General features: G+C 33.8%; 2 protein-coding genes across 2 annotated transcripts; both read right to left on the bottom strand.

Moving 5' to 3' along the window:
• Positions 1-882: 882 nt before the first annotated feature.
• LOC132558317 (uncharacterized) lies at positions 883-6,286 on the bottom strand. Its single transcript, XM_060222863.1, has 6 exons — positions 6,236-6,286; positions 5,230-5,275; positions 3,500-3,526; positions 2,820-2,994; positions 1,625-1,713; positions 883-1,022 (listed from the first exon to the last, which is right to left on the bottom strand). The coding sequence occupies exons 1-6, from the start codon at positions 6,284-6,286 to the stop codon at positions 883-885; spliced, it is 528 nt and encodes a 175-aa protein (XP_060078846.1).
• A 1,377-nt stretch (positions 6,287-7,663) lies between these two features.
• LOC132558316 (uncharacterized) lies at positions 7,664-15,815 on the bottom strand. Its single transcript, XM_060222862.1, has 7 exons — positions 15,764-15,815; positions 14,561-14,735; positions 14,288-14,370; positions 12,373-12,468; positions 10,494-10,668; positions 8,805-8,911; positions 7,664-7,797 (listed from the first exon to the last, which is right to left on the bottom strand). Exons 1-7 carry the CDS (start codon positions 15,813-15,815, stop codon positions 7,664-7,666), a joined length of 822 nt encoding a protein of 273 aa, XP_060078845.1.
• Positions 15,816-16,260: the final 445 nt, after the last annotated feature.

Below are 16,260 nucleotides of genomic sequence, written 5' to 3'. Positions count from 1 at the left end.
TTGTTGGAGCACGTTGTTTAAAGGCACATGTACAATTATTATTAAGTTAGAAATAATTGTATTTGTAAATAGGAGTAGTTTTACAGTTCGGTTGTGTGTGGTATAAAGATGCACTTTCTTCATTTAAGTCTGTAAACCCTGATGTATCTCAAGGTCCAGAACTCGGGTCTCTAATTTTCTTTGGGTACATAAATGATATCCAGGCTTTTTGCTGACGGTACATCGCCTTGTTAATCCTGTCTGACTTTAATCAAATAGAAACAGGAGTAATGTCTGCGCTTAGAAAAGTGTTTGTTTAAAGAATATAAATGATAAAATTGTGAGTAATTTTCATGTTCTTTATTAAATTATCACTAATGCTTTGAGCGATACCTGACACCTACTTATCTTTTTAATCTTCGAACGAAAAGTTATTGCCAGTAACAAATATTATCTCCATTAGGTAGACTTCTGTCTTTACCACTAGAATCATTGAAGAGTCTTTGAAGAACAAATCTGCACATTATTAACATATTCACAATCCTGGCAATGCAATGAACAGTTAACGCCAAAATATGAAGGCAGCGCCATGGACAAAAAGGACAAAACAGCAATTATGTTCAAATCAAATACTCCATTCTTCATTTCAGTCTCTATCGATAACAGTGCATCTGCAACTTTGAATTTTTTTACTAGAAATTGCTATACTGATCTGTCTTCTCTTTGCTATGACTTCGTTTACAAAGACACGAAATATAATTTATTCGTTATAAATATGTGTATTATGGTATTCATGTTAAATGACACAAGGAACCAATTATCTTAAACCTTTAATGTAAAGGTTTTATTTTAAATATTAATACACTAAAAGTGGAATGGCTATTTATATTTTCATAACAGATTTTATCCAAAGAAGTCTTGTAACAAAGCTGTATCTGTGTAGTCTCTCTGTAAGTCCAACGCTACCAATCCATCTGTAAAGTTCCCACAAGCGGCTTCAAAAGTGAGCATTGCTGGTAAGGGACTTAAACTTTCAAAAGTACCTGCAAACAGGACATTAAAATTCAGCTTTAAAGAAAAACACTAAAGTGGTATACAATAACAAGATTTGAAGTGGGTACGGAGAAAACCGCAAAGAACCATTTGGAAACTTCTTAAAGAGCACTTTTTTTTATGGGTCCATCGATATCATCTGAAGAACGGTCAGTCAGTATTCCCTGTCTTTCTTACGCATAAGTATTCGTCAAATGATCCTATTATTCCAGATATAAAACTGAGCACAAGGAATTGGAACAGATTGACCTTTAGTTCAGTGTCTGTTTTTAAATGACCGTTAATGAGTAAAATCTTTGTTACTAGTGTAGTCTGTGTTTCGGGAAAAGTTCTATTCTGCCAGAGTTTTTAATCCAAACTCTGTATAAACAGTACTGTAGCAACCTACAACATATCAATCGGCTTTATATGAGTCTTAGGCGTATAGGACTTTAATTATCCAAAGTCTCAAAATTACGTTTGTGATTTTCTCGATTTCTCGAGTATCATATTGCAATTCTACATATATCTACATATATACAAATATCTACACATTCGATTAATGCACTGTACACAATTCTGAATCACATTACTACGAGCATTGTTTACTTACCATTGTTTGTTAGGACAGAATAATCAATCCTAGGAGAATCGTCTCTGTATCGGAAGACCAGACAAAGGTAAGAGGTGCCATTTGAAGACCTGATGGAATCGGAGTAGAAGATGGAATAGGAAATAAAAACTCACAAAGAAGTTTGGTAAAGAAAGTGAGGAAGTTTTGCGCTCATCAATTTGATCTCATTAGTAATTTTTCTATCACCGTGTACGATATGAAGTTGAAAGTGTTGGATGTTCGTTAGTTTGTCTGTTGAGCCCTTTGTTGAGCACATTGTTCACACTGTGACGTTACGTACTTGGGTTGGCCAAGATTTACATGGACTTGAACTTTGTTCGTGATTCTTCATGTAAATCTTACTTTTGTTAATATGTCACAATAGTTTAATTGAATTTAAGTTTTAATTAAGATTCCGTTTACATGTCTGTGTTTTGTTTGTTGCTTATATAACAGCGAGCGGTTTATATATATAAAGTGTTGACATGAAATTAATTATCATCCTCGCTCGCTATTAATATCAAGGTAATAGATAATTGCAATAACTTATTGTCTTGTACTGTATAATAACTTACTGTTACAAATACGACACACCTATGGAACTGGTACACGAAAACGCTTTAAGATCATAAAAAACGTACCTTAAACATCATTATTTTCATTCGATAATTAAATTGCATATATAGATACAATTTGCAGACAAAACTTCATTTTGTTTCATTGTTAAAGTAACGCATAGTTTTAAAACGGTACTCATGGTAAAATTGCTTTATTTTGCTGTAACAAACATACAGATACCACAAATTCACTTTTTCGTAAAGAATGAATCATATTGATTTTGTATCGATATCATGTAACAAGTTGGTTGAAAATACGATGTTTCACTATCTAAAGGTTTTTGTAGTCCTCTGACGTGAATCTAAGCTTCACTATTAACAGCATGAGGTTGTTGTAGTCCTCTGATGTAAATCAAGGTTTAACTTCTGGCAACATGAGTTTGTTGTAGCCCGCTGATGTAAATCTTCATGATGTAGGTTTCACTTTTTACAATATGAGGTTGTTGTAGCCTTCAGATGCAACTTAAAGTATTTACAACATCAGGTCGTTGCAACCCGCTGATGTAAATCAACGTTTAACTACTGACAACATGAGGTCGTTATAGCCCTCTGATATAAATGAAAGTTTAAGTACTTACAACATGAGGTTGTTGTAGCCCTCTGTATCACCATCTATACAGTCGAACGTTTGGGTTATACCGTCTATGGTAACTTCCATCTCGTTATCCTCTATTACCACGTAATCTTTTGAGACCATGTCATCAATTACCCTGTTCCATTTTCCCTCGTAATATTTCTCGAGCCAACAAGATCCTTTAGAGACACGAAAATGGATATTGTTATGGATATGTTTGTACATATAAGGATCATTAATGGTTTGCCACAGTTAAAATGAATAATGCAATATTTGAGTTTTAAACAGTTGGTATCGAGTAAAACCGCAAGTGAATGAAAAACTTGTTAAGAGAATCGATACTTGTTCCATTTTAATTAACTAATTAAACAATTAACCAAAGTTGTAAATGCGACATCACTCTTAAGGTTTAACGTTGTTGTCAGACATTTTTAAATTTCTCACCTTCCTTCCTTTGGATATCGGCATTGTTATATTTTTGTCGTCATTGAAAAGTTTTAGGAGGGAACAGCTGTGAAACATTGTTATACGACATATCATTTACTAAATTGATATCGAAAGATGTCAACTTTATTGTATTATACAGTATAATTATGTTCTATAATAAATCTCGATTATTTACGTCATTGTATTATTTAAAGTGTGAAGGTAAACTATAGGGGAACCGACCGTTAGTGTCCTTACTGTCATATTCGTTGTCTTCCTGATCCGCTAAAATGAAATACACACAAATATTTATCTGATCAATCCAGACACCATATAGGCATAGTGTACATAGGTCTGCTTTAAGAGACAAGATTTTTTTCAGCAGGAAAAGAAGACACAACTTACATAAATTAATATAGACATTGATGAACTCAAACTCATTACACCCTGTAAACAACATCACATGCACATAGGATATTGGCGTCTTTGGTTTTCATGCAAACCCCAAATGAATGAGTGAAACAATCGTTTGAATGCACATATCAGATTATAAGATGAACTGATACATTCTGTATAACACCGGCCAACAGCTATTGACTATTTTTAAGAGAAATAATCTCACATAGACAAAACATTTTCTTTCTATATACGTGCGCTACATAATGTTACATACATACATACATACATACATACATACATACATACATACATACATACAAAGCATAGCTTTTCTTCTATTTTTCTTTATTTCATACTTTCACTGACGTGTTTGTTCTCATCACAGTACTTGGGTTGAGTTTATTTTCCTTCTATCTTCATTGTCATGAATACCAGTTACCGATAGCAGAATCAACCTTATCACACTGAGACTTCAATATTTCATCAATTCTATCTTATGGATAAGTTCATTTAGCAGTATTTGCCTTACAAAATACTTGTAATACTTGTAATTATGACGTTTTGAGGTCAGGTTTAAAATATATTTTCTCTTAGATTCATACTCAATTATTTCTGGTGTATCTACATATTTAGTTATTAATTTACCATGGTGATACCATTTGTATACAACAAAAACCAGTCAGTGATGAGAGACTATTTATAAGTCATGGGCAGTGTAAGTTATTAAGTGAGAATGCAACTTTAGCTATTAGGCGATTCTCTAATATGATTTCGGAGCATTTTAATGCATCTACATTCGATAAAAGAGTGGCTGTAATCATCCTTTCTCTTACAAACATAACATTTTTCGTTATATCATTTAGAATTACGGTATGAAATAATTTTCACTGGAATAACGTTCGTCATTCTCCATTATTACCCTGAACACTAATTGGAAATGGTATGAAAATATGTAACTACTATTTAGTCTCGTTAATATCTCCTCTGAAAACATCAGATGTGATATGTGTTTGTAATCCATCGACATCCCTCACATAGCATTATTGCTTCCATTTTGAGTGAGTCTTGTGTAGTTTTATTGTATACAAAAACTTCCTTCCATTCAACTTGAACTACTTTTTTTTTACATATTTCCTTTTGTATTGTCTTTATATATAATCGAAGGATAGTTCGTTTGACGGTCACTTACTCACTTGCATTTTCATTAACACGAAACTCTTATAAAATCGTTTGTATTTTGTTTCAAAAATGTGTCTCGTTCTATTGTTCATTGTGATATTAACTTGATATGTATGTTAGTGTTGATTCCTAACAAATTTGTGTCATTCCATCGTTCATTGTGATATTAACTTGATATGCATGTTGGTGTTGATTCCTAACAAATTTATGTCATTCCATCGTTCATTGTGATATTAACTTGATATGCATGTTGGTGTTGATTCCTAACAAATTTATGTCATTCCATCGTTCATTGTGATATTAACTTGATATGCATGTTGGTGTTGATTCCTAACAAATTTGTGTCATTCCATTTTTCAATGTGATGTTACCAAGGTATACATGTTAGAAAATACAAATGTAATACTCACAAGATACTGTAGAGGCCAGCAGAATCACAACGAAGACAACAAACACCTTAATATATAAAAAAGGTCGATAATAGTTAAGTGATACGGAACTACAACGGTAAATAGTGCATGTTGAATACCCGAATTCATCTAACGGATAAAAAGATACATTTCCAAACTATTCCTTATATATATGTTTGTTTTCTTTTCTGCATATATATTCAAACCAGATATTAATTGTCATTATCAGAGGAATTCTCATGTGGCAATACATATTAAATAAAGAACTTATGATATAATCATCTGACATTTTAATATACCCCCGGTACCGTATCGTAATATATGAACTATAAATTCGGGCCTTTGTATATTATACTTAGTTTGAAGTATACCAGATATCATGATGTGATTGTGAAATTCTGAGATTATATAACATGTAACAAAGAAAAAGAAAACAGGTCATTTCGTTACTTATCTTATATGTATCGTGAAAATGACAATATGTATTTCACAAAAAAGTGACAATTTTCTCGGAAGTGAACATAATACTAATTCCGTCAGTAAGCCCATTTCTTCAACTCACCGTGTGCATGTTGCTTGATTCCTTGATAAAATCTAGTGTCCATGTGTGGTCACCATGTCTATTTATAAGTAGGTGTTGGAACGGTATTGCGACCGTTTCATCATTAATAATGAATTACTGTACTAACGCCATGTGTATTGCGTATTGTATATATGATATATGTATGCATGTTGCATGTCAAACCCACCATAGCGCCTGTGACATTGAAACATTGCGGATTCTGTGTACCTGGTGCTGAGAGCTAAATATTTCAAAACACCTTTATATTATTGTATTTAATAAGATTGTTTTACTTTTTTGCTGTGTAAAATTATGCGATCACTAATTAGAAAAAAAAGTATGCATGACACGCAGTGGCTTATTTTGTTTCAACGTTTTAACGAGGATTTAACACCCCCCCCACACACTCACACACGTCTCCGCACACACATAGCTATAAATTACAATGAAGACAATCTCATTGTTTTTTAAGGCTGTATAATTTTTTTCTAGCATTGTTATTTGTAATTTTGTTTATTATATGTATTATAACTAATTGTAAACAACTCGAAGACGTATAGATATTATTTAACAGTAAACCACTGGATGTATCTGTCTCAATACAGCCTGCTACATAATGTTTAAGGTATCTATAGCTTCTTTCATATATTGTTTCTTAAAATGTTTCAGAACTTCTTTGATACTATAAAAAATGATATATGAACGATTATTTACAGAACAACTTTATTATAAACAGGTGTGCACCTTACAGGCATCAATTCATACAGATTGCTTATCACGAACCTGCCAACTAAATGTAACCGAGGGCATGGTGGTGTAGTGGTCACAGCTGGATAGATGCAGCTGCTGAGAGCGTTTGAGTCACACCAATGGAAATGTAACCAAAGCTGAAGGATGGTCATATTTATTTACAACTCGATATTTAGACGGTTCCAAAAACATTAAGTGTTTTCCGTCTTAAATGCCATTTGTATTACTTTTCAAGTGATTTTAGTCTCTTTTAATGAGCATTACTCTCAAATGTTTCAACCTAATCGAAAATTATGCACCTCTCTTTTACGTTGTATTTTTTTGCGTTACATTAATTTATTTTAGTTCAGATCATTTTGACATAAAATTCTTTTTCCTCTAAGAAGATTAACCAGATTTTTATAACCCTCCGACATACAAAGTATATCAGAAGAGGTCAGTTAAAAACACATTCTCTATACATGAGTGATAAAAATGAAATGAAGACTATAACAACACGCTAATTAAGTGCACTAAATATTTCTTAATGTTTCATAAAACTTTCACATTACATACATTAAATAGCCGATGCATTTAAATAATCTGAAAGTAATAACAATGATCATTGAGAATAAATAATCAGGAGATTTACTCGCCATCCGCCAACGTTCTGTATGTAGGCCTCTTAAATACCTCAATTCGTCTATATACTGCGATTTCCCTACATATGATTATACTAATTTGTAAATAAATCTAATTTAGAAACCATCAATGCCAAAATATAATGTCTGAAAAAAGATACTTGAATCCCTTTTGTTTCTGTTTCATTGAATAATAATGAAAAAAAAGTTTTTTGTTTCATGAAATTATTTCTTCGTTTAATCTCAGCATATTTACTAATACTACTGTTGTTGTTCATGTTTTTGTAATTGTAAGTAATCGGAAGTACAGCAATAAATTCTGTGTGACATCTCAGTAACTCCTCATATAAGCATCTCAACAGTTGCTGGTATAGTTTATAAAGTCATTTTAATAACTCATCATTAACTTATAAAGTACCGACCGGTGTTTCTTTTTCTATTGTTTTATTCATCATTATATACAATGTATTTGAACAAAAATAATGTATGGTCATTTATGATATCACAAAGTGACAAAGGGTTTCAGTGACCGATGGGCTATTTGCCACTTGTATGGACCAATAACATCCGTGTAATCACATGTTTGATGAAAATAGATAGGTGAGCCATGATCTATCAGCTTGATCGGAGTTCCAGCTGTAAATAAAACGTAGTTAATTGTTATCGTCTACAGTCCATTTCAACAATATTATATACACTTTTGCGAAGTAAATACAAATTTAAAAAAATCAAACAAAAACAATACTATAAAATAAATACTGGCGAAACCACAGATTATATAACATAGTGTTTAAATTAAATTGTAACATCCTATACACTTCCATTGTAATAGCATATACACCTCCATTGTAATATTATATACACCTCCATTGTAATATCATATACACCTCCATTGTAATAGCATATACACCTCCATTGTAATATCATATACACCTCCATTGTGATATCATATAACCTCCATTGTAATATTATATACACCTCCATTGTAATATCCTATACACCTCCATTATAATACTCTTTACACTTCCATTGTAATATCATATACACTTCCATTGTAATATCCTATACACTTCAATTGCAATATCCTATACACTTCAATTGTGATATCCTATACACTTCCATTGTAATATCATATACACCTCCATTGTAATATCCTATACACTTCCATTATAATATACTATACACTTCCATTATAATATCATATACACCTCCATTGTAATATCCTGTACACCTCCATTATAATATACTATACACTTCCATTATAATATCATATACACCTCCATTGTAATATCCTGTACACTTCCATTATAATATACTATACACTTCCATTATAATATCCTGTACACTCCATTATAATACTCTTTACACTTCCATTGTAATATCCTATACACTTCCATTGTAATAGCATATACACTTCTATTGTTATATCTTGTTCACAGACGCTTTTAAAATTTTGACCAATCAGTAATTTAGATTTGAACTTTGAAGCTGTTTTTTCCTCAATTACTTCAGTCTAGGTTGTCATAGGAAACAATTATCTTAATTACATATAACAAAAATCCACTGAAACGATATTTAACAGGATAATGAAAGGTTTGTGTATTTTCGTTTTATATCCCTCAATTCTAGAATGAAATATTTACCACTGAATCTCTGCCCGGCCAGGACGTGGACATTTGGATCACTTTTCTTAACGAATTGAAACCGTAAGCATAGACAGCCATCTTTGTTTTCACTGACATTCTCCTTTCTGTAAATTGAATTTGTGCATGATGCATAAAAAGCACCAATTATTTATTTATATATACATATATCATTATTTCCTTACCTAAAATAGTATTTATTTTCATCATTATCGTTTTTTTAAGAACTTTGGGATTTTATACAGTAAACAAATGCCATAAGTACAAACTGCATACAATACTTTAACTATTAGAAATTATCAGTAGTCAAGTTAAACACTATCGATATTATCTCTAGCGTATATTACATAACCAGACATGGGATTACAGAAACAATGACATGCATTTCTAAGACTGGTACTGCTGATAATAATATATGGAAAACAAGTTTCATTCTTCAATTTCTAAAACTCAATACACGTAGTCCTCAACATCTAACAACAATTACTGGGCGATACTGCTTTGAGGAACACACTCCTCAAGTTTTCACATCCTATTTCAAAGTGAAGCATAATCTGTAAAAGGCATTAGATAAAACATGTTTCATACTTTATCACAATAGATATATATATATAATCAGGGAATATATATACAGCATCAGACAGCTGTTTCATCCTTCTAGGACTTGTCAGGGATGCTAAACGACTAAACTCTGAAACCTATGAGGCCACTGAAGAAACTGAAAAAAGGAATTTTCATAATCTAAATGAGGAGATGCATTAGCCCCATAATTCAATAAAACTAATTGGGTAATTACTTAGTGTCTGGTAACTTCAAAAGAATGCTACTGTTCGAATGAATTTTTGCTATCAGAATGAAGAGCATACCGTTCCAGTCATAACTGTGTAAGTTTCTTGTAAAAATGAACCTTGTGTAATAGTTATAATATTCACAATATTGGTTAAAAACACAGTGCTGGAGGGAGGTCAGTGCGGTGAATGTTCTCTATATCTTGCTTTGTATTTCTCAATACTTGTTGTTTGGACAAAAAGAACAATAAGCATTTTATGCTGCATCTTTCATTATTGTTGTAATATCTCAATGAAACATAACACCCATCAAAAGGGCAGCTGGTAATTTATCATAAAACTAAGTATGGAAAAACAGCCTAATAGAAATATTTCAGTCAGTAGAGAACTTGTGTCAGCGTATTATAAATAGATCATTCGGAGGAGCACTATAGTAATACAAGAACATATATGTCAAAGGTTCATAGAAATCTCCAATATGAAATATCATATTATTTGGGAAAATAAATTATGAGCATTTTGCACTTTCGAAAAAATTGTAAAATACACGAAAACCTTTTCAAAAAACACATTGTTCGTCGAATACTTCACGTATTATTCAAATGTATTGATTTTGTTTGCAATATTTTTATCTGACAGTTTTTCAATATCAATTATTTGTATTTTGGGATGTCAACTTATGTAAGTATCGGTGTTTAGGTTATCTCCAGTTATAAGATGAAACTTGAAAAAATACAAAAAATGTAAGCATTGGTCATAGGTGGCACTCGTGATCATCATGAACGCTAGTAAAAGCCAACTGAAAGCAGTCCAACTCTTGAAAATACACAATTGATCATGTCAAAAAAACAAAACCGGGGATTTTAGGGTGTACAAGAAAAGAACGCCTGTTGGGAAATACCTTAAGGCAAACAGGTAGAAACCGTCCAACCGGTATCGTTCACATCTGAATTCCATGGCATTATCATCATAGGTCTTTAAAGTTAACTTGTTCTTTTCTATAAAAATGTCCTTCAAAAAGTCTCCAGAGAATGACCAGTTTCCTTGAATCTCGGACGGAAACGTACAACCTGGATCTAAACGGAAAAAACATTTAACAAAAATAATGTATTTATAACTGCCTTAGTACTCAGGAATTATACACACACACACACACACATATATATAACCGCCATAGTACCAGGAATTATACATATCATATATATATATATAACCGACATATTATCAGGAATTATACATATCATATATATATAACCGCCATAGTACCAGGAATTATACATATCATATATATATATATAACCGCCATAGTACCAGGAATTATACATATCATATATATATATATATAACCGACATATTATCAGGAATTATACATATCATATATATATATATATATATAATAACCGACATATTATCAGGAATTATACATATCCGACATATTATCAGGAATTATACATATCATATATATATATATATATAACCGACATAGTACCAGGAATTATACATATCATATATATATATATATGGCCGACATATTATCAGGAATTATACATATCATATATATATATATATATAACCGACATATTATCAGGAATTATTCATATCATATATATATATATATAACCGCCATATTATCAGGAATTATTCCGACATATTATCAGTAATTATACATATTATATTGACAATATCAAAGGTAGAACTATGAATATTTATGCTTTCAACCATCTAAAAGAAACATGAAATATATTTAAATAGTTACCTGGTGGTCTAACGTGTACCGAGATCTCTTGTCCTAGAACACTGATTCAAGTCTATCGGCTGTACAAATAGTTACCTGGAGGTGTACAGTACCCATTTCTCCTGTCCTAGAACACTGATTCAAGTTTATCGGCTGTATAAATAGTTACCTGGAGGTGTACAGTACCCAGATCTCCTGTCCTAGAACACTGATTCAAGTCTATCGGCTGTATAAATAGTTACCTGGAGGTGTACAGTACCCGGATCTCCTGTCCTAGAACACTGATTCAAGTCTATCGGCTGTATAAATAGTTACCTGGAGGTGTACAGTACCCATATCTCCTGTCCTAGAACACTGATTCAAGTCTATCGGCTGTATAAATAGTTACCTGGAGGTGTACAGTACCCAGATCTCCTGTCCTAGAACACTGATTCAAGTCTATCGGCTGTATAAATAGTTACCTGGAGGTGTACAGTACCCAGATCTCTTGTCCTAGAACACTGATTCAAGTCTATCGGCTGTATAAATAGTTACCTGGAGGTGTACAGTACCCATATCTCCTGTCCTAGAACACTGATTCAAGTCTATCGGCTGTATAAATAGTTACCTGGAGGTGTACAGTACCCAGATCTCCTGTCCTAGAACACTGATTCAAGTCTATCGGCTGTACAAATAGTTACCTGGAGGTGTACAGTACCCAGATCTCTTGTCCTAGAACACTGATTCAAGTCTATCGGCTGCATAAATAGTTACCTGGAGGTGTACAGTACCCAGATCTCTTGTCCTAGAACACTGATTCAAGTCTATCGGCTGCATAAATAGTTACCTGGAGGTGTACAGTACCCAGATCTCTTGTCCTAGAACACTGATTCAAGTCTATCGGCTGTATAAATAGTTACCTGGAGGTGTACAGTACCCAGATCCCCTGTCCTAGAACACTGATTCAAGTCTATCGGCTGTATAAATAGTTACCTGGAGGTGTACAGTACCCAGATCCCCTGTCCTAGAACACTGATTCAAGTCTATTGACTGTATAAATAGTTACCTGGACGTGTCACGTGTACAGTACCCAACTTTCTTGTCCTAGAGCACTGACTCAAGTCTATCGGCTGTGTAACAAACGTCCACCCCGTCGATTGAGCTACAACAAAAATTTCTTATCGTTTACTTACCTTGAGTAACAAATAAAGATATCTTCAGGATTAAAAACTTGGTCATTTATCAAATCATGTCAGGACTTATGAAAACTGTTATCAGGGTTAACCGATAATTTCACTTATAAGAGAGTATCTAATATTGAAGTCACTAATATTTGACCCATCACCACGATAAGGTATACAGAATTATCACCCATCACCACGATAAGATATACAGGATTATCACCCATCAACACGATAAGGTGTACAGGATTATCACCCATCATGACGATAAGGTATACAGGATTATCACCCATCACCACGATAAGGTATCACCCATCACCACGATAAGGTATACAGGATTACACCCATCACACGATAAGGTATACAGGATTATATACAGGATTATCACCCATCAACACGATAAGGTATACAGGATTATCACCCATCACCACGATAAGGTAAACAGGATTATCACCCATCACCACGATAAGGTAAACAGCATTATCACCCATCACCACGATAAGATATACAGGATTATCACCCATCACCACGATAAGGTATACAGGATTATCACCCATCACCACGATAAGGTATACAGGATTATCACCCATCACCACGATAAGGTATACAGGATTATCACCCATCACCACGATAAGGTATACAGGATTATCACCCATCAACACGATAAGGTATACAGGATTATCACCCATCACCACGATAAGGTATACAGAATTATCACCCATCAACACGATAAGGTATACAGGATTATCACCCATCACCACGATAAAATATACAGGATTATCACCCATCAACACGATAAGGTATACAGGATTATCACCCTCACCACGATAAGGTATACAGGATTATCACCTTTCACCACGATAAGGTATACAGGATTATCACCCATCACTACGATAAGGTATACAGGATTATCACCCATCAACACGATAAGATATACAGGATTATCACCCTCACCATGATAATGTATACAGGATTATCACCCATCAACACGATAAGATACACAGGATTACAGGATTATCACCCATCACCACGATAAGGTATACAGGATTATCACCCATCACCACGATAACGTATACAGGATTATCACCTTTCACCACGATAAGGTATACAGGATTATCACCCATCACCACGATAAGGTATACAGGATTATCACCCATCACCACGATAAGGTAAACAGCATTATCACCCATCACCACGATAAGGTATACAGGATTATCACCCATCACCACGATAAGATATACAGGATTATCACCATCACCACGATAAAATATACAAGATTATCACCCATCACCACGATAAGATATACAGGGTTGATATTTTTCTCCTGGTGTTCATAATGACCTTCAACAGGACGAGGTTGTACAAGATTGCGCGATAGCACGTGGATGTCTTAACTACCAAGGAAAACTTTAATGTTATATATTGTATCGTGTCACACAACCGTCTTAACGGCCAATCAGCATAACACTATGATGTTCAAAGGATTATCGCTGTTAAGCTAGACACAACCTCCGCCACAACGGAAAACGCCAAAAAGGTCATAAATAGACTTAACGGTCCGTGAAAACGGAAAAAGTTATAGTCATTGTCATGGATCACTGGGTTATACTGTTACGCTAGACCTACCCTCCGCCAAAACAGAAAACGTCACAAAGGTGAAACATAGACCTAATGGTCCATCACGCATGCGCATTATAAAGGAAAATATCTGGTCATATAACCATAACTAAGTCTGCAATAACTTGATCACCGACAAGTGGTTGTAGAGGGTCGCATGCAGAAACAGGAAATCAATCCTACCTCTCCGTATAATGGAATACATATAGGTTCCTTTGTCCGAAGGTACAAATTCCAAGCATATGAAACCTTCACTGTTGATCGGTCTGGAAGGAAGAAAATGGTGAAAAAAATTTTAATTAGGTATCATGTACCGAATGTTTCGTACCTGAGCCAAACGATGCTAATAAAAGATGACAGCCTCGTCTTCGTGCTTTACAAGAAAAATAATAAATTAATAAAGTTTATCATTCCCAACTTATAGCTGATGTTTTTTTTTTTAAATATTGTACTTACGCTAACTGGACGCGGTAGCCATAAGTATTAGAACAGGAGTACTTCTTGGTTTCACCGTTCCTCACTATCTCTACATCAGTTGCTGATACTGTGATAGCTTCGTCCTGGATACGAGCTCCTGTGACATCAACAATCCACCACTGACCACGAAAACGACTGTCAAGCACGCATGATGCTACAGAGATATAATCAAAATATAGTTCTTTTGTTATGGTTTATATCTATTAAACAAACGTTTCATTGGATTTAGTCTGAATAAGACATATCTGTCGAAAAAATATCTGGATATTTGAGTATAAATCTACCTCCATAGTTTTAAATGTAGTACAGTGGGACTTCAATATTTGCTATGTGCATGGAAAAATTGGATAAAATGTGAAGGATTATACATCTTAGTAGCACTGAGTGGCATTCACTCTGGCTCTCTCCATTCTGGAACATTTCATGATAAATTGACTGAGTTTCCATATCACTAGTTCGATCCTTTGGTGTACATCAAACAAATCTAAAGGTCGCTTAATGGCGCATCGTAATGGCTTTGATGTTGAGTGGCGCTCCTTTGTAATTTCCAAAAATAGCGTATCATCCTGTGATTGGTCAAGTTTTTTTCCTCCTGGAACCCACTCTCAACCAATCAAATTACTTCGCATGACATGTTTCAGAGGTGCAGAGAGCGACAGTGGGCGTAACCCATGGAGTATCGAGAATATAGACAGTATATAGACACGGATGTGCAGACTGAGTGTCGTTGTATTTTCTACAAATTGACCCTAAAGATCAAACACTTTGTCCATTTGACTCATCACCTGTAGAAAATGAAATTCTATTAATCTGAAAGAATTCATCCTTTTTTTAGGTTTTTGCAGAAGGATGTCTCTTGCAATGACTACAACTCAGTATGCATTAGTAAAACCGTTCAAATGTGACAATCCCTTCGAAAGAGTAATGCTTTTTTTCTTCAGTTCTGTGAACGAATTGATATCAAATTTGGAAAATGGAACCAGCGGCGAGCTCGATGGCTAATGAAACAGAAAACCTTGTACCACTATTCAAAGTTGATCTATTTTGAAATTTTCTGTCTAAATTAATTATACGTTTAGCAATGATCATTTTCCGAGATATGCAACAATTAAGAAAAAAAAGTGTACATTAGGTTTTGATCATATAATTCCTGATAATTAAATGAAACGAAGAATTACTTACCGACTGCTGAGGAAGCTAGGGTCACCAAAACCAATACCGAGAATTCTTTCATGCTTCTAAAATGAAATTATAAATGATTTGTTTTAAATTCAGAATAAAATGTATGAACAATTTCGACTTAAGACAATTTCATAATTTGTATAGAATGTTTTCTCATGACCATTTTGTTTATATATATCTTCAGTCCATCATGAACACATGCCTTTTGAAACCATCTGAGAAAACAGGTCTAGATGTATCTCTATCGGTCGTTTATATAACTTTTGATGTGTAGACGGTGTCCGGTTCGACCACAGTGCATAAATGACAATTATACATAACCAGTGTTGTTTACGTGATGGTCATTTATCAAAGTAACCATGTCTCGTGAGTTATTGTGTTTCACATGACTGGATTTAAACATGTCATTGTATCACAAGTAAAGACAACAGAGACGAGGTAATAAAGAGTATGATTCATTAGACCAGAGTGAGGGACCAGACCGACAGTCCTACTCA

This window comes from Ylistrum balloti, unplaced genomic scaffold, assembly GCF_031769215.1.
Source record: "Ylistrum balloti isolate Yb309-2 unplaced genomic scaffold, AGI_CSIRO_Ybal_v1 Utg370780, whole genome shotgun sequence".
NCBI lineage: Eukaryota > Metazoa > Mollusca > Bivalvia > Pectinida > Pectinidae > Ylistrum > Ylistrum balloti.
Note: the sequence above shows the minus strand (reverse complement) of the source record. Positions and strands in the feature narration are given on the sequence as shown.

Coding starts and splice junctions, on each gene's coding strand:
- LOC132558317 (XM_060222863.1), bottom strand. CDS start 6,286: ATGCTAGAAAAAAATTATACAGCCTTAAAAAACAATGAGATTGTCTTC. Junction 1,714..2,819: donor GGCTACAACAACCTCATGTT/GTAAGTACTTAA, acceptor CGATTCCATCAG/GTCTTCAAATGGCACCTCTT. Junction 1,023..1,624: donor TTCTGTCCTAACAAACAATG/GTAAGTAAACAA, acceptor TCCTGTTTGCAG/GTACTTTTGAAAGTTTAAGT.
- LOC132558316 (XM_060222862.1), bottom strand. CDS start 15,815: ATGAAAGAATTCTCGGTATTGGTTTTGGTGACCCTAGCTTCCTCAGCA. Junction 14,736..15,763: donor CCTAGCTTCCTCAGCAGTCG/GTAAGTAATTCT, acceptor ATATCTCTGTAG/CATCATGCGTGCTTGACAGT. Junction 8,912..10,493: donor TTCTACCTGTTTGCCTTAAG/GTATTTCCCAAC, acceptor TTCAATTTACAG/AAAGGAGAATGTCAGTGAAA.